The sequence below is a fragment of the Bolinopsis microptera genome, chromosome 10 (genome assembly GCF_026151205.1).
Source record: "Bolinopsis microptera isolate Bmic1 chromosome 10, MBARI_Bmic_1.0, whole genome shotgun sequence".
In the NCBI taxonomy this organism is placed as follows: domain Eukaryota; kingdom Metazoa; phylum Ctenophora; class Tentaculata; order Lobata; family Bolinopsidae; genus Bolinopsis; species Bolinopsis microptera.
Genome location: NC_087081.1, coordinates 6,365,917 through 6,386,059, shown reverse-complemented (window position 1 = coordinate 6,386,059; position 20,143 = coordinate 6,365,917). Strand labels below are relative to the sequence as shown.

At 36.6% G+C, this 20,143-nt stretch overlaps 1 protein-coding gene across 1 annotated transcript; it reads right to left on the bottom strand.

Moving 5' to 3' along the window:
- Positions 1–197: 197 nt before the first annotated feature.
- LOC134821911 (uncharacterized) lies at positions 198–7,172 on the bottom strand. Its single transcript, XM_063832740.1, has 16 exons — positions 7,116–7,172; positions 6,611–6,754; positions 6,352–6,466; positions 5,812–6,001; positions 5,495–5,615; positions 4,989–5,248; positions 4,539–4,715; positions 4,229–4,335; positions 3,839–3,925; positions 3,537–3,656; positions 2,991–3,145; positions 2,673–2,758; positions 1,830–2,012; positions 1,536–1,676; positions 662–898; positions 198–519 (listed from the first exon to the last, which is right to left on the bottom strand). The coding sequence occupies exons 1-15, from the start codon at positions 7,166–7,168 to the stop codon at positions 663–665; spliced, it is 2,175 nt and encodes a 724-aa protein (XP_063688810.1). The 5' UTR covers positions 7,169–7,172; the 3' UTR covers positions 198–519; position 662.
- Positions 7,173–20,143: the final 12,971 nt, after the last annotated feature.

Here is a 20,143-nt window from a genome sequence, read left to right as displayed (position 1 = left end):
TAGTATTTCGGGACAATTACCAGACTCGAGGATTCAATAACCCACATTACTTATTTGTAATTAATTGTTGATCCTTGCCAAGTTTTCTATTTCATATTATCCTATAATTAGCAAACTAACTAACTGTCTGTTGCATAATGTCAGCATTTTATCTTTCCAATAATTAACAGTAGACTCACAGAATTAAAAACGATAAATGATGAGTGAGTAAATATTTTAGCTATAAGAAAAATACGATAAGCAATAACTATAAGACATAACTTAAGATAGCAAAAAGACATAAGCCAATATGCAATAATGTCACTACAATAATGTCACTACAATGCCGCCACAAAAGTGTTAAATCAGATGCCAATTTTTGTCATGCAATTTAAAAACTTAAAAGTAAGTTTTAAAATCATAAATATAAAATTTGAACAGTTTTCTTCATTTTCCCCATATTTTTTGACGGTTGTACGACTGAACAATGATCGACTACGATGAACATGCACCTACATCATTTTCAATTCCGGTTATCACCTGAAATAGAAATTCTTAGTTCATAGTTATCTTGTTAGCTTAAAGTTATATTATCTCATTTATACAGTCCATTATCTGTTAGGATCAGGGATCGACAAACGTAAGAATAAAAGTCTAAGTAAAAATTAAGTGGAAGTTTAACCTTAACATTTAGTTTTAGTCGCCGCTGCCCAGCCCCGTTTTGCTGTTATGTGCGTAGTGCCCATGACCAGAAAGCATTCTCGGTAAGTCCAATACTCGGGACTCACGGCTACTCCTTCACAGCGGGGATTGGCATCACACCATTCCTGACAACTCTCATCACTCCTGAACTGTCTCTGTGCTAATTTCTGGGAGTCTGGAAGCATACCAACAATCTGCTGGTAGTCTGTATAACAGCCTAATAGTAATAGTTTTGTTACGGTATTGCTATTTAATGTATTACAATTATTATGTGTTAAAATTATTGCCTCGCAGGACGCGTGAGACAATACAATTATATGATTTAGGGTCTTCAAATTCCAAAGTCTAGTCACAAGTCAATGAGTACTGAGTAGTTTTGGAATTTGGATGAGCCGACTTTATTACGTACTTGCGGCATTTTCGGCACTTAAGTAAAACACTTACAGCATTGTTGTGTGTCACTTGCGAAACTATCTTGTAGGATTTACAACCTACCAGGACGCGCGCCGAGTTGGACTCGTCGATGGAACAGATATTTTACGAGTATTACCCGTTAAGAAACTATCATGATATTTGGCACTGCCGAATTAAGGTGAGACATTTGTGGCATTTATTTGGCACTATAGTAGTATGTATGCGCTAAACTGCTGTTAAACTTATGCAACAAGAGCCCAACTTCTATAGCTTATACCACTGTCCCTATCCCAACTCAAAATAACGGCGAGAGTCCAAATGCAAAACCAACCTCCCCAAAGATATTTTAACAAAGTGTAAACAGATATAACTATAAGTTTAGGGACTATAAAATCAATGGTGAGACCAATTCATGATCATGCAATTGGAAAGCTACTTACTGAGATCGGGATCAACATCTATGATGCAGCTACCACTTGCAAACGAGTTACCTCCGCAGGACTCTGAGGAAATCTTTATTTTCAGACCTTTCTGTTCAGGGACATCCGTAAATTCGTAAGTTTGTGTTGTCCATATAGCACCTAAAGGGAATAATGATTGTTTCCAGATAGCGAACAGTAACCAAATCTACTGTCAAACAGACAGTATATAACATATAAATATTTATAATAATGAAAAAATGCATCTTGAATAATAAAATGAAAAGTAAACAGAAAAGGAATATTAACACTTACACGAATCGGCGGTCGTACGAAGTCTTTTCGTAACCAAGGTTTTATTATTAGAATCAACCAGTTCTGCTTTAAGACACTGAGCTGTTGATGTTCCTTCTTTGAATGTCAAACTTACCTTATGAGCGTCCCTTACAATGTTTGTATTGGTGCAAACTGTGGACTGGAAATCGATGCTTTTTAAACCTGATTCGAAGATGTTCGTTAAGATGTTTGTTTGTTTGTTTGTTTGTTTGTTTGTTTGTTTGTTTGTTTGTTTGTTTGTTTGTTTGTTTGTTTGTTTGTTTGTTTGTTTGTTTGTTTGTTTGTTTGTTTGTTTGTTTGTTTGTTTGTTTGTTTGTTTGTTTGTTTGTTTGTTTGTTTGTTTGTTTGTTTGTTTGTTTGTTTGTTTGTTTGTTTGTTTGTTTGTTTGTTTGTTTGTTTGTTTGTTTGTTTGTTTGTTTGTTTGTTTGTTTGTTTGTTTGTTTGTTTGTTTGTTTGTTTGTTTGTTTGTTTGTTTGTTTGTTTGTTTGTTTGTTTGTTTGTTTGTTTGTTTGTTTGTTTGTTTGTTTGTTTGTTTGTTTGTTTGTTTGTTTGTTTGTTTGTTTGTTTGTTTGTTTGTTTGTTTGTTTGTTTGTTTGTTTGTTTGTTTGTTTGTTTGTTTGTTTGTTTGTTTGTTTGTTTGTTTGTTTGTTTGTTTGTTGTGCGCGGTAAGAAAGAATACAAAAAATATAAGCGAGCTGAATAGACCTAACTTTAAAATGATTGTAAAAAACAACATGCCAAGATATCATGATACGACTGAAAACTCCCAAGCTGTTTTAAGAACTAAATATCATTAACAAAGTTTAATCAAGGATGGCTTACCAGCATTCTCGAATCTCTCCGTTTTCATGACTTCAAATAACTGATACTGCCGTCCGTACGACCTCATGTATTGCCAGTAAACACACCTGGATTATATTATACATAATTTATATTATACATAATACATAAAATAAGTATTGTACTTATAGATTATATTATAGATATGAGACTATAATATTATGATACCTTAGTGACTACGCTAAAATATTTTGTCTGGATCCAGGCTTAACTCAAAATTGAATATAACCCACTGCTAGCTTAATTGAGATTGGCAACCTATTCGTATTCACCTGCCCCCAAAAGTAATATAAAAATTACCTTGTTTTATGATTCGCCGGCGAAAGTTTCCTTTCATATTGATTTTGATCTATACCTGCCCTATCTTCATAGTCAAAATTCTGATCAGTGTCAGAAATGAATTGGATTCTGTAATCGTTAAGGTAGAATTTCCAGTTGTCTGCTTTCAACAGAATCTGAAATTGTGTAAGTCAGGCCTGGGTCAACCTTTAATTCTTTCATTACACAATATGATCTTATATATCAACATGATGTTTGACGGCTTCAGTGTGAGCTTACCAAAGGTATCACGGAGGAACAATTTTAGTTTCTGCGCTATCATTATCACACAAAATGATAATGTGTCCTAAGTCTACATAATAATTGCATTCCATAACAACGCACCTGTTGTGACTTATCTCCTGCTAACGCTGTGGTAGACATCATGTAGTTTGTTTGTTTGTTTGTTTGTTTGTTTGTTTGTTTGTTTGTTTGTTTGTTTGTTTGTTTGTTTGTTTGTTTGTTTGTTTGTTTGTTTGTTTGTTTGTTTGTTTGTTTGTTTGTTTGTTTGTTTCCATAACAACGCACCTGTTGTGGCTTATCTCCTGCTAACGCTGTGGTAGACATCATGTAGGCTTTGTTGGGTGCTGATTTTAAATCATCTCCATGGTTCACACACTTCCGCGATGTCAACGGTACAGATAGCGTCTACAAGTGACAGTTTTAGTTTATATTGGTCACAATTAGGAGGATTTGATAATAAAGTGAGTTGAAATCTCATAGGGGTGGAAATTTATAAATGATTAGCTATATAATAAATTAAATAGCATTTTACCGCTACATAATGTCCCTACATCTTGAAAAAAAAAAAATTTCATTTTATTATGTACCCTAGGTGCTATGACGAGTGTAGTCTCTCCTACTCCAAATTGACGGCTTGTTACATCTTGCGTTGATCCGTCAGTCGTTCTTCTGATCTAGAGTACGTTCAGGCTAATTAATTAATTAATTAGTAATAATAATAATAATAAATAAATAAATAAATAAATTTAATAGGTTAAATCAGGATTATGAAATGATCCTGCAACAAAGCTGGGGAAACATTCCGAGTAACATTTTTGTAGAGCTTTAAATTGTTTCAGCTAGATTGAAAAACTTAAACCGAATTAAAACCTAGGCAAAAATTTAAAATTATAAATACAACAAATATATATTATTTATTTTACTTTTATTTTTAAATGCATCAAGATATTGAATACGGAAAGATCGAGAAGTAAAACCTTGCATTGGAACTTGTGTTCTCGATGCTCAACGATATCGGTAACAGTCAGAGTTCGGCCATGGTTGGAAAGCTGGAGATTGGGATAATCGTCGACGTTAAGATCCACTGAAAAGAGAAAAACCATAGTTTCATAACAATTATAATTAATATGGATATGGATATAACAATGTATGTATTATGTTTCATGATACATGACAGCTGTCGTAACTTGCTTCAAATTATTTGTATTTTACTCTCAACAGTATATTATAATAGTATTCTTAAATTGTTTGCATTTCACTAGAAGTGCCTTGTAAATTGGTACTCACCGTCTTGGTTGTTTTCCTCGATTTGCCAGGTGTAACTAACATTTCCGTATTTACCCCTGCCGGGAGTATCTCTGACGTACACCGTAAAATTGACATGAGTCGAATCCTGGTTTACCAATTTCGGTTCTGTGATCTCTGATACAAGTCTTAAAAGTAGGAGGCCGTTATCCCGCTGGCCTAGGAGAATTGCATATTGACAGGTTTGATTGGGAGATATCATATTCATACAATATACAGAACACAAGGTTAATATGCGACCTATAGGCTATATGTTATATTAATATATAATACCAACTATATATAATTTATATATATATTAATATAGGTAAAATATATAATATTTTGAATATGGTTGGAAGTACTTATGGTCGATGTGTATAATAATAAGGATATACTGATATACTGATATACGGCTAATACAACTATACTATGAGCGTGTACTACTTATACCGTTTGAAGTCACTTCGAAACCAGATATTTCGAAATCCACATCCGTATCATCAAACTCAGTATCGTATACTCCCTCGCATTTGTAATCTCCCTGATCTTCATATTCGTCAAAGGACATGATTAGCAGCATTCCTCGATCTATGTCATCTTTTGATATCGCACTTATGTCATCTTCAGCTATAACAAGCCTATCGCCCCTAACTTGGTCATTTGGAATGTCTATCACTTCCCAAGTTGATGTGTCTCTTTTTTTAAACGACCTGCAAATTGCATTTGAAAAAAACAATAAACCATTATTCTATAGAAAAGTATATATAAAAACGTGTCACTTGGGTCTTGGCCAAAAAGAGTTCCTGGCCTCTCCCTCGGAAAGTAGAAATGTGATGAGAAAATCTTATGCCGAAGTCAAACTTCAGTTGGTTGAGCTTTGTGATTGTATTACATCTTAAATGTCCTTAGTCGAACCGAGAACCAAAACCGGTTTACAAAAAAATTGAATTGCTTACCAGCGAGCCTTGGTTTTGGGGTTTGAGTCTGGCAGATCACAGTACAACTTCTGCATTGCTTTTCCAATGGATACAGATCTGGGGTCTGGTACAACGGGCATATCGTCTTTAGTTGGTGGATCTGAACAAATCCTGACTTTATAACATTCCAATTATTGTGCAAGTCTTGGTTCACATGATTCTACATATTATGATCATAACCTTAACTATAATATATTTATAAACATAATTTAATCATTAGGTATGAATTCATTACTTGATAAGGCTAATGCATGACAGTGGTTTTGTTAATCAATTTAGAAGAAAGAGTAACGCACAATAAACATCCAGCTTGACAGTATGTGACCACAGTTGGGTAACAGCACCGTCCATCATCGTTATCTCAGCGTAACACTGATAAATGTGGTTATCTGCTGTGTCCAAAGTATTCTGCTTGGATGGGCTCTCCGAGTACTGCACGTTGGTCAGGTCGCAAGTAGCAATAGAGCCATCATCTTCCGAACAGAGCTGTAATCGGTATTGGGATATTCATATATGGATTTAATCTGTCTAAAATGTAATTTTATCTTAGGATCAAAAATTCCACATTGCGCCCTGGTAAGGGCCCACAATTTGGTATTAAATAAACGAGTATCAGGTCTGTAGTCTGTACAGTAATTGCAGTGAGATGATCCTCGTCTCCACCTAATATTACTCCGATTTGTTCCTATGTACTTATATAATATGGAGTTCTATAAATAATACAAGTTTCCTGTACATTGCTTCTAATCGTATTCACGTCATGTAGAAGTTCAGTTTCAATTAAGGTTACATTTTAGCCCAAAAAATAAAGCAATATTGCACCAATTATAATGTACCTCCTTATTCTTGTAGTCGAGAGAAATTGGTCTACTTGTACTGAGATCATAAGTTTTGTGAAACTTGTATATCACCGACATGATTGCTGGATGTTCTTTATCACCAAGATCACACCTAACAGAAAAATGGTTGACATATACTTTTATAGGTTAAGCAAAGATTTATAAAATAAAGAACACGCAGCTAATGAAAGAATGTGTTGAAATTACGATTAATCATCTGAACATATATTGCGTCGGCCCATAAGATTTTACTTACTTTAAGGATACGGTGGAGTCCTGTTTAGCTACATACATAAAACCATTTTCTAGACTTTTCGTTGTGTCGGATACTACAGCTGCTAAAGAAAGAGTAAGATCAGGACAGCAGCAAATTTCCAGGGACTGGGATAGTGGGGAATACCTGAAAATAAACTTATTCACACTTCACTCTTACGTTAATCTATTCAAGTTTAAAGTTTTCAATATAAAGGATCAATCAAAATGTTTATATTCGACAAGGTTCACTTATATAAAAGAGCTCAGTGGTTTTATAGATTTTTATTTGATCGGGGACTGGTCCTATCCGTAGTACCAGCCAATGTTTACTCAAAAGTAATATATAATTGAAATAAGTTAAATATTCATCCCCGAAGGGCACGCAGATTATGATAGATATGCGCAGTGAAATAAGGAATGTGCTGTTAGAATGGCAGGTGGTTTAAAAGTTTTTATTAACAAACATTGTATTTTTTTTAATTAAAATTTATCTGGAGAACACTTACCATGACAAAATGAGGATTGCCAAGTAACAGTGAGGCAGTCTGAGAGACACCATTTTGCGGTCTATATAAAGGTTACTGCAGCTATTTAATAAGAGGATATAGATGACTTAAATCATATATAACCTGCTCACGTTAATTTTCGTTAGAATAGACCACTGAAAATATTAATAAACTAAAACTATTCTGTAAAAGAGTTCAAACTTGAAAATTTATATCGATACCAATATTAATATTATGACAATGAAATGTTTTAGTACACGCTTATTCAGCTTTATAAATAAATTACAATAAATCACATACGTCCTTTATAGTTAAAGCACCAACATTATAGCATGCGGCTACAGACGGCCACCTAATATAAAAGTATAAAATCCCTTAGTAACAGAAATAAAAAATAAGATGTTGTTGGTCTCCTCCATCTGCTTTTAAAGTTCTCTTGTGTAAGAGCAGGTGCAATGCACGTGAATGCTGCTGCACGTGCAAGCAACGGAGCACGGCACTACACACGTGTGCACAATAAGTAGAATGCTTATGGGTACAATGAGATGGCTAAAGAGCAGCTTCTAATTCAATTTAAAAAACTCCTCCTCTCTTACCATTTTATATTTTCTATTATATGGTCCATTTAAGATGCCCCTGTTCCTGTGGATCTTCTTTCCTGTGGATCAGGTGCACTCTCAATTTACTTCGACTATAGTATTGTTATGCCATCTAGCTTTTATTATTGAGCATATATTATTCAAAATTTGTAATAGTCTGAAACCCAATCTGATCAAATAAAAAAAGCCAAAGAAGCAGCTAGCTGGCAGCTGCAGTTATTAAAGCTTTATGAGGCTTACTCAGCGAACAATTCAATATATTGATGAAAAGCGGCTAATCGAGTTGAGGTAGAAAAAAACGGTAAAAGAGGGATTAAAACGGTCAAGCATGAAATCACCTGTGCATCGTCAATACTTTCAATCTGAGAGAAGCTCCCAGCAACTCTGATGGTGACTTCTACCGTTTTCTAATGTACTATAAGGGCTTAAAACCACTTTTACATCCGAGGTGTTCAAGCAGTCAGTCGTTAGGTACATTTTTGACCAACTTCGTCATTATAGATATCCCAAAAAAAGGTTTCTGGGGGCCGGCGACTGGTTTCTGATGGTTTTCAGACAGGGGTCTGTTTGTAAGTGAACGAGGGTTAAAAAGAAAACATGATCTCAAAAATTCTGGTCGGGTCCTAGTTGAAGTCTTGGTTGATACATATAACATTGTAATTTGTATATTATGCTTTTCTTATTATCTGCACATTGAGAATCCGGCATCACTGCTAAGTATTTATGTAAATAATTATATACAAGAAATCATCATTATAAGTGGCCACTGGCCATCAATTTAAAATTTCGATGTTATGCTGTTGTGCTATCGTCTATATTATCAATCAATATTCCAATATTTGATTGACAACAAAGTTAACTGTTATATAACTTAATAATTAGGCCAGCTGCAGTGGTTAGTACGATTTAATGTGCTTATCTAATATCTATGTTATACTTATAAATCTGTAATTCAAGTAAGTTAGTGAGATAAAAAAAACAAACCTGCAGCAAATCTTGATTCAACAATAATGAACTGATTGATCTCAACACCTGCCCTCGGGGTTAAAAAAGATCAGCCATTATTGCTACGTTCTCATTATAATCACAAAACAACTTACTGATCTTAGAGCAGACTGGGTTCCCATTTAGGAAAACAATGTGATTTTCTTGGCAAGTCCCAATAAGGTTTCCACCAATTTGGAAGTGTTTTCTCAGACATTTGAAGGTGACGAGTGATCCTTCGAACAATGGGAACGGTGGTTCCGGTGTGGATATGGACAGTGTTTCATCGTAATTTTCACAGAGTGCTGAAATAATAAATTATAGAGGTGATATATTCAATAAATCATTGCTTTTCACAACCTCTATGATATGATTTATCAACTTTTAACCTTGAAAGAAAGACGATATTTACATTTGCAGTCCTCTTCTTTAGTTCCTTGTCCTGTCACCACTCCCGTGTTCTCAGGACATGGCGTACATCTGTCACCTCCCAAACTCCACTCGTTATCTTGACAGTCTGTACAACCTGATGCTTCATCAAGGTACTGTCCAGCATTGCAGGGCTCTGTGGAGATTGTTGTTAGTTCTGGTTTAGTTGTAACGTTCAACTTAAAGATACTTACTCGCTATACTTTAAATTAGTGGATTTCAACAGCTTATACCCCATGCTACTCACCGCTACTACGTATTTATTAAAAATTCGATCCTAGAAGAACTTCTGATAATCAAATTCTGCTGCTTCTACGAATCTAAAGCACACTCGATGAATTATGTAGCATTTAAAAATAATCCAACTTACTCCATATGCAGTCATTTTCTTGGTGTCCCTGTCCCGCTGCTACCACTTTACCTTCTGGACAGGCTGTACAAAAAGCAGCTGTACCAGCAGCACTCCACTGATCTTCAGGACAGTCCTGACAGCCATTCATCTCATGAAGGAATTGTCCACCAACACACGGCTCTGCAAAACAAGATGATCATTTTGAATATTAGTTGGCTGTTGTAGCTAAACAGTTAACCACGCAACACACGGCTCTGCAAAACAAGATGATCATTTTGAGTATTAGTTGGCTGTTGTAGCTAAACAGTTAACCACGCATTACTGCAAAACAAGATGATCATTTTGAATATTAGTTGGCTGTTGTAGCTAAACAGTTAACCACGCAACACACGGCTCTGCAAAACAAGATGATCATTTTGAGTATTAGTTGGCTATTGTAGCTAAACAGTTAACCACGCATTACTGCAAAACAAGATGATCATTTTGAATATTAGTTGGCTGTTGTAGCTAAACAGTTAACCACGCAACACACGGCTCTGCAAAACAAGATGATCATTTTGAGTATTAGTTGGCTGTTGTAGCTAAACAGTTAACCACGCATTACTGCAAAACAAGATGATCATTTTGAATATTAGTTGGCTGTTGTAGCTAAACAGTTAACCACGCATTACTGCAAAACAAGATGATCATTTTGAATATTAGTTGGCTGTTGTAGCTAAACAGTTAACCACGCATTACTGCAAAACAAGATGATCATTTTGAATATTAGTTGGCTGTTGTAGCTAAACAGTTAACCACGCATTACTGCAAAACAAGATGATCATTTTGAATATTAGTTGGCTGTTGTAGCTAAACAGTTAACCACGCATTACTGCAAAACAAGATGATCATTTTGAGTATTAGTTGGCTGTTGTAGCTAAACAGTTAACCACGCATTACTGCAAAACAAGATGATCATTTTGAATATTAGTTGGCTATTGTAGCTAAACAGTAAAGGTATATTGTTTAGGTATATTAAACGTTAGCTTAATATAAATTGCTTAAAATCGATCAAATGAAATTCAATACCTCGGTTATCTAATCTGAAACGAAAGAAAAAAAATAGAATGAAATGAGTCTGAAAATCCAGTCGAGAATTGATTAAAATGAGTTGCGACTACAACAGACAACAGAAAGGCTTAACTTACCCCACGCACAATCACTTTCTTTTTTTCCTTCTCCAGCTGCCACCCCTTTCCCTGAAGGACATGCTAGGCAAGTTTCAGCGGTATTTCCATCCGAGCTCCACTGGTTCTCCGGGCACTCCACACAACCGTTGTTCTCATCAAAACGTTGTCCACATTCACACGGACCTGAAGGACATTTTACATTATTATGTTCGATAATAATGCACATTATCAATGAACAATGAACATAATATACATTATTGTCTTCATGTTTAACAAAGATTTTCATTTACATTTCAAAACCAGTAATTAAGCTGAAAAGAAGCCTGGGTTTGAAGTTGAACCTTCTGAGAATAGAAAGTGCATGCTCCAAACTACCGAGTACCGACCGAAGAAATATGAATCTTATAATTATCGTACCTAAAACATCATTTGTCCAGGCTAGTTTTTCACAACACTGAAGCGAAACACCATTGAGTGCCGTGTTATCATCCCCACCATTTTGATTTCCCTCGATCCTAGTTTTAATCCCACAAATGACTTGATCTGCTGGACAAGAGAGTTTGCCCTGATAGTCACCCGATTCCCCACCACTCGCGTCATAAGAATCAGTATCACATCTACTGCAGAACAACCTCAAAGCGTTACCAGCTGAATCGTCACCAGATCCCAAGTAAGCTTCAAACTTGAAATCTGCAGCATTGAATCCAGAAGAACAAATCCTGCTGTGTGGTTGCCATTCACCCCACTCCCCAGAGTTACTGCAAACTTTATCACCAGTATTGCAAATGAGGCAAATTCCGTTTAGTGAAGTGTCATCACCTTCATCACCTAAAGACTTCTGCATTTTCTGTTCGAACATGGTGGCAAACCCTCCGTGTGGACAAGTCGAGTAATGCGTCGCCCATGTTCCCCAGACTCCATCCCATTTGAGGTCCGTGCCAGAAGGATGCCGCAGATCTGAAATATACGCATTCATTTTTTCGTGACAGATATGAATGCAATTACAATTGCAGATCGTCTATGAAACCATAGAATTGTTTTCGTATCTTTAGCAATAGTAAAAGAAGTGGATGGCGAAGAACTATAATATCGTCCTTATAACTATAAGGTCGATAGAATGCTTTATAATTATAAACAAACCTGGGTTGATAATAATGGCTACCTCTGCTACCCGACCCGACCAGCTATCGCCTCCTATTTGAAAGCTCACTGTGTCCCCGTACCTGCAGTCGGGGACTTGAGGGAGATCATCATGAGCTGTACCCTCCGTACTGACAGTCAGTGTCGTAGCAAAGCCCTGAGAACACGATTCATGCTGACAGTGACACTCTGTCGGAGAGCAAATCCAGCTACGATGAATGCGCCCATCTTGCTTATACCACACTAGCTGACTCAGACAGTGAACCTGCTGAAGGGTGAACTTTATCCATAACGCGTTGTTAGAAGGCGCCATTTTTGCTGTGGTCGTAAACTTCAGATCTATAGCATTCTTAGCACCATACTCATCCTCGTTATCTTGGTACGTGGGGCTGGACTGTTCTGCTAAAACTGGGGTTATCTCACCGGATATACGTCTTCTTAACACCCCTGAAATATGATAATGGCTCGACAAGATTTCACTTGGTTTTCATCATACATCTAAAAGTGCACATTTAAATTTGAGTTAATACAAATACATGAACATAATAATTTAAAAATGCATTTTGTTAAATTAGATCATCATGAGTCCACTTACCATCCGTTGAACAGACAGGTACGAAAAGAAAAAGCACGAATATTTTCAACATTTCCTGAAATTAGTTTACTTGAAAAAAATAAATTTTTCGTCGATAAAACGAGCTTCACACAAACGGAAAAATTATAGTCATATGGCCAGCATCCAACAAACTCAAAAAGAAGCAAGCCATGCCAATGCCATGTTAAAACTTATAAAGACCAAAAGTTGGGGATTAAAACGTCAAATGTTTTTGTGAGAGATCAAGGATTGCACTGAGCATTTTGGTAGCAGAAAAACTAACGAACAGTTACTGAGCATCATCAAAATATGCTCTATACTGCTGAGGCACATCCGGTTTGTGAGAGTTAGCTGTCCTCCGTCTCCGAAGGATTGAACCGTTAACTCAGCTTTGGCGTTAATGACCTTGTACTCTTGTAGTTCATGAGCCAGAGCTGTGCACGCGCCTCATAAATGTGAGATTTTGTTTTACAGTATTATTACACTTACTTATGACAATGACAATGACATTAGTATAGGCTAGTAGGCCAGTGGCAGACCCCGCTATGACGCCCGGGGCTTTATTATACTTGGGAAGGATATTATACTGTGTAAGACTTAAAGAGTATAAGTGATTACTTATGTAAAATGAATTGTATAACTATAAGCAGTTAACATTTTCTGATCACATTCACTTTAGCAAGTAATTTGTTGTATTATCAACTCACCATCTGACAATATTTATATTTAATGTTTTAGCTTTTTGGGTGTGTTTTCTTGAAAAGAAAAACGAGCTCTGGTGTATGAACAATGGGCATACAGATAAAAACCACGTAACGTACGTTGCCTCACAATTCACAATTGCAAAATATATCAACATTGCCTATATTATAGTTTGATTATTTTTGTAAAACTGATAAGTGTGATAACAAACCATCGAGTGACAATAATGATTTTTACCAGCCTTGGAATGTCCGTAATAACTATAATATAATAAACCGGAATGTATCCTTCCAGATTCTACATAGATTTCATTCGAAAATTAGGTTCGATACCAATATTATAGGTGAAATGACATTATCAATAAATAATTTCGAAGCTCTCTACTTTTTCCTGACATGATAATATCAAACAGGGATACTAAACAGGAATTAAACAGGAATTAAACAGGAATTAAACAGGAATTAAACAGGAATTAAACAGGAATTAAACAGCAATTAAACAGCAATTAAACAGCAATTAAACAGCAATTAAACAAGAACATATAATATGTCATGTTTATTTGCTCAGTTAATAATTATAATATTTCTAATAATTGTATTTATCAGTAGTTCCAAGACATAACAGACGCATTTAGTTTTTAGATCAAAGTGACGACCCTCTTAGTCTTATATAAAGTAAAAAATGTTTAATAATCAATAATTAATACCGCTCTTTCTTTCAAGTACCACTTCTATTTCTGAAACCCTAATAATCTCCTTTGCTAGCCCCTGTGTCTACAACTTCTTACCAAAAAAATCAGAAAAGCGTCGCTTTTCCAAAAATACAACTACTACTTTACAAGGATTTTCAAAATCTTTAAATTAATATATTTTTCTTTGCAAATTCTATACCATAAAATGATCAGAGCCTTTGTAAAAATGAAAAATGTTTGAAATAAGACATAGTCCCAGAAATTTGCTTTGTGGTCATGATAATCACACAAATCGAAAGCGCAGCTGTAACAAATAAACAAGCCAATTAAAAAACAAACAGAAAGTTCTAACAATTTGTACGGCATTAACTATAATAATATGCCGTACATATTGTCAGCACATTTTTTGATATTCTGTATATTTGCAGTATAATTGCATGCAATATCAGCTATTTCAGTTCAGCTGATTCCGATCAGTTTCCAGGCTCCAGTAGGCGTAGCCGTAGGTACGTTTCGGCACTAACTTTAGTTTATTTTACCGGTTGTCCCTCTTATCAGGTTTACTCACGCCTTGTCTCAAATGTAATATCTTGTTCTGTTTAACTCTGAGATGACGCAGTGGTATCATCCAAATTTGTAGAAATGCATATCGTAGATCAAAAAGTACACGTTTTGGTCCCAAAAGGTGATGACAGATTAAAAAAATTCATGTTTAAAAATAAATCATAAATAGATATTTGTGTATGATCCAAAATGAAATCAATGAGTTTATAAACTGTACCTCTTCGTTGTTAGTATTCGGGCACTGGTCGTCACCATCGTGGAATAGCTTGAGGAACCTGATCACCCCGTTTGTTATCTGATGCCCTCAAAGTACTCTGAAATTGTGAGTTAATTTACGATAACAAACTACCGTAGTTAGCAAATCCGAAACACACAATTGTATGGCTTTCCACAAAATTCATATCTTTTAAGTTTTAAGCATATGGATATATATAAGTAGTAGAGCACATTTTAAGTTACTAGTCGGCGCTCAGCCTGCCATTCCACTATCTCACTATATCTTCATTGTTTTTGTGAGCACTAAGCTTGGGGTCGCCACTCCCCGGCACATTTCAAAATGTTTAGCATAAGTATTAACAAGAGTTCAATCCTGAAATAAACGTAGATCAATTTATAGGTTATGGAAACATCAAAACATGCAAAGTAATTACCTAGCTTTTTTACACTCTTGCGAAGGACTTCAAGTTTCTTTGCGGTTATAATCTCACCGAGGAACTCTTCGGAATACAGTAAATCCCACCGACTTGTTACGGTCGAGTTGAGAGGACAGTCCAAAGTAGCATTAACGGCCTTTTCCAATAAATCTTTTGCATTTTCAAGCTCGCTTTGGGCCTGATTAAGAGCCGTATATAGCGGTGATGTTCAGTTCCTTCGTTGTCTTGTCCAATTCTTTTACTGTTGAGCGTTGCTGTGCCTCAGTTGTGTTGAGTTGATCTGCTTTACTCTTCAAGTTGTCACTGTAGGTTTCTTTTTCCTGCTTGATCCGCTCCAGCTCTTCGAGCGTGCCATTTAGCATTTCCTTTGTCTGCAGAATTGTGGCTCGGAACTGTTTTATGATGTCGATGACAACTTGACATCCCGTATTCAACTCAGTAACGTCTCCGTTCTTAGTTTGCAGCAGAATATCCTCCCACTTTATGGATCGCACATCTCCGTACGTCTCCTCTACTTCAGAGCACATTTGTTTTGCCATCTCCTGAACCTCACTTTGGTTTAACTTCTTGCTAAACACAATGAGCTTGAACATTTCTCCGCCAAAAATATTGCCACTATCCATTCCGCTATTCGGACTATTCTGTTCGTTACCCAGTACGAGATACCCGTCTAGTTCCAGTGTTCTTCCCTCTGTTGTTGCCGTACTGTTAACTAGTACACCGTCTAGTTCCAGTGTTCTTCCCTCTGTTGTTGCCGCACTGTTAACTAGTACACCGTTTATGTATACGCTTCTCGCTTGGGTTGCTGAGTCCCAACTTAGGCAGTTGTGGTACCACGTGCCTAGGGACACCGTGTAGAGGCTGCGTAAATCAGCTTCGTCGCCAAATATTCTTGTTTCAGAACCATCATCACCCAATTCTATTTCGTATCCTGTAGTACTAGTTGAGTAAAAGAACCAGGTTGGATCTCCTGTGCTATACAACTTCCTTATCCAAGCACACACGGTAAATGAGGTCTCAAAGGGTTGCATGTCTGGTTTGTCATGCACCTAGTCAGTTGAACTTTGCCCGAACTTCAGGGCATTATAGCGGCGCTGGTCGGTAAAAGAATCTGCACTAGTGCCATGTTGCAGGAGTATAAGGGCGAGCATTCCAAGGATAACCTGTCTCATCTTTAGACTTTAAATAAACTTAGTTGAGAATAATAAATAGATTACACGGCTTGTTTTCGCTGCAAGCCTGAAATTACCAATTAATAGTTCAACAAATCTTTTCATAATTATCGCCATTTATGGTGAAATGGAAAAATGCATGATGATAAAATTAAATACATATTATGTATTATGGCCTTCGTCATTGAAATTCGCCTAGAATACTTAAGTACTTATAACACTTGACCAATTGGTCTTCGTCATTTCTTCTTCTAGTCGTATATTCCTTTATAATCCTGGACCAGGCAAAAGTCCTGCTCACATTGGGACACTGGCTAAGTTTCTCAATATAATTCGACTTATATGACCCTAAATAACATAATTGACTCGGGTACACTTTTTCACCAGTGGGGCATTTCTCGGAATCACGCCCTTTTTGACCGCACCCATATCGCGACCCCAACTATAAATTATCTCGGCTTCTGATTGAGATACAGACCTCAGCTATGAACCAAAACGTGCCTAAGATGCACGTTTATATTAGTGCTATGAAGATGCTTAAGGCCTAAGAGACTTAGTTTTTGAGAAATCGCCAAAAATCAGATTTTACTATATTAGCAGTGTCTAGAGTAACAATTATCACACTTATTTCAAGATATCTCCGCTTCTGATTGGAGCTAAGCGCTCATCTTGGGCATTAAAATGGTCAGAATCATCATATTAAGTGGGGTAGAGCATGGTTTTAAAGTCTTCAGACTTCAGGTTGTTGAGTTATTAGTCCAGATCCCATTTTTATGCTCTCGCGACTAGCGATTGATGCACTTATTTCAAGATATCTCAGCTTCTGATTGGAGTTTAACCCTCATCTTGGGTATTGAAATGGTCAGAATCATCAGATTAAGTGGGGTAGAGCATGGTTTCAAAGTCTTCAGACTTCAGGTTGTTGAGTTATTAGGTCAAATCCCATTTTTACGCTCTCGCGAGTAGCGATTGATGCACTTATTTCAAGATATCTCAGCTTCTGATTGGAGTTCAACGCTCATCTTGGGCATTGAAATGGTCAAAATCATCATATTAAGTGGGGTAGAGCATGGTTTTAAAGTCTTCAGACTTCAGGTTGTTGAGTTATTAGTCCAGATCCCATTTTTATGCTCTCGCGACTAGCGATTGATGCACTTATTTCAAGATATCTCAGCTTCTGATTGGAGTTTAACCCTCATCTTGGGCATTGAAATGGTCAGAATCATCAGATTAAGTGGGGTAGAGCATGGTTTCAAAGTCTTCAGACTTCAGGTTGTTGAGTTATTAGGTCAAATCCCATTTTTACGCTCTCGCGAGTAGCGATTGATGCACTTATTTCAAGATATCTCAGCTTCTGATTGGAGTTCAACGCTCATCTTGGGCATTGAAATGGTCAAAATCATCATATTAAGTGGGGTAGAGTATGGTTTTAAAGTCTTCAGACTTCAGGTTGTTGAGTTATTAGGTCAAATCCCATTTTTACGCTCTCGCGAGTAGCGATTGATGCACTTATTTCAAGATATATCAGCTTCTGATTGGAGCTAAGCGTTCATCTTGGGCATTGAAATGGTCAGAATCATCACATTGAGTGGGGTAGAGCATAGTTTCAAAGTCTTCAGACTTCAGGTTGTTGAATTATTAGGTTATAACATATTTTTACACTCTTGCGAGTAGCGATTGACACACTTATTACAAGATATCGCAGCATCTGATTGAAGCTAAGTGCTTATCATGGGCATTGAAATGGTCAGTATGATCATATTAAGTGGGGTAAAGCATTTCCCAGTGTTAGAGGTTTTAGTGACATTTTACTGATATTTCTTGGCAAACGACTTTTTCCTGGCGATTAATTACAGTTCATTTAATAAATATTTCCACCATTGCAGTGACCATTCTTGCAAGAGCATAATAATAGGGTTTAACCTAATAATTTGATAACCTGAAGTCTAAAGACTTTAAAACTATGCTCGATGCTACTTAATTTGATAACTTTTACTATTTTTATGCCCATGATAAACGCTTATCTCCACAGCTCCAATCAGAAGTTGAGATATCTTGAAATAAGTGCATCAATCGCTATTCGCGAGAGCGAAAAAATGGGATCTGACCTAATAACTCAACAACCTGAAGTCTGAAGACTTTAAAACCATGCTCTACCCCACTTAATATGATGATTCTGACCATTTCAATGCCCAAGATGAGCGTTGAACTCCAATCAGAAGCTGAGATATCTTGAAATAAGTGCATCAATCGCTACTCGCGAGAGCATAAAAATGGGATCTGAACTAATAACTCAACAACCTGAAGTCTGAAGACTTTAAAACCATGCTCTACCCCACTTAATATGATGATTCTGACCATTTCAATGCCCAAGATGAGCGTTGAACTCCAATCAGAAGCTGAGATATCTTGAAATAAGTGCATCAATCGCTACTCGCGAAAGCGTAAAAATGGGATTTGACCTAATAACTCAACTGCTAATATAGTAAAATCGGATTTTTGGCGATTTCTCAAAAACTAAGTCTCTTAGGCCTTAAGTATCTTCATAGCACTAATATAAACATGCATCTTAGGCACGTTTTGGTTCATAGCTGAGGTCTGTATCTCAATCAGAAGACGAGATAATTTATAGTTGGGGTCGCGATATGGGTGCGGTCAAAAAGGGCGTGATTCCGAGAAATGCCCCACTGGTGAAAAAGTGTACCCGAGTCAATTATGTTATTTAGGGTCATATAAGTCGAATTACATCGAGAAACTTAGCCAGTGTCCCAATGTGAGCAGGACTTTTGCCTGGTCCAGGATTATTATGATTTAAATGTTCAGTCTAAAGACAAATTTTCAAACCAAAAGCCCTGAAAACTGATAATTAATCAAATTAAGAATAGAGAGCCGACGAGAAAATAGTCATCTTTATGGTATAATATTAATATGATGAGTGCATCAGAGTGCAATACGTTGATTTTACCACCAGGATTAAAAATTCCAAATTGTCGTTCGCCATTGACCCTTGGTCATTGGAGGCAGAAAACTGTATAAAATATAATGTATATTTTTATATCAGCTAATTGTCATGTGTTATGTGTTAGAATAACCTGGATCTAGAGATAAACTGTTAATTACTGATGTAACGACCCAAGTCCCGTGATTCTTATCATTTTGGCTTATCACTTTTAAAACGACGCAGACGTACATACTTTTGAAATACGGGGTAAAGTACGTCAGCGAGCTATTTAGATTTGATCAAGTATAACTTTGATCTTGAACGTAATCTACTATAAAAGTATAAGCGTGATGTAAAAGTTATTAAATGTTGCTGAATAAATGTGCTTTCAATTGCGATGGCTCGGATACAATAAAAGTTACTTACTTTGTTACTTTGTAGGGTTTCATAGAATCCTCTATCGGGCCATCGAAAAAGTCGACCCCCCGGACAGTGTAGAAACTGTTTTATCACCACTCCAATCAAGCAAGGAGTTTCCATTCCGACGGCTGTATCCTGGAGCTGGAGGCTCGTCCGGAAATGACTTTACAAAGTTCGTTAAAGCTGCTTTGAATTGCATAGGATCCTCGATGGTGTGCATATGTGTTGGGATTACATTCCATAATCGAGGTCCAGTGACTGCAAATGAGTTGTCATGTAGTGCTTGATTACGTTGACTGCTGGACTTAGCTATACTGGGCACAACTGCTTTTTGACCATGTCTGAGAGTCACCGAGAACTGGATACCAATATCATTAGGACACTTGCAATGCAGAACTTTCCACATGTTGATGATTAAATACCGTTCTCTTCTTCTTTGCAATGACATCAGATCTAGGGCCTTTAATCTCTGCCAGTAGTTGAGGTGCTGGGTGCCATCTATTTTCGATGTAAACGTACGCTGAATCCCTTCTAGCTGTTGGATGTCCTTGTTCTTAGAGCAATTCCACAGAGGACAGCAATACTCCAGATGGCTTCTAACGAGAGACTTGTACAGA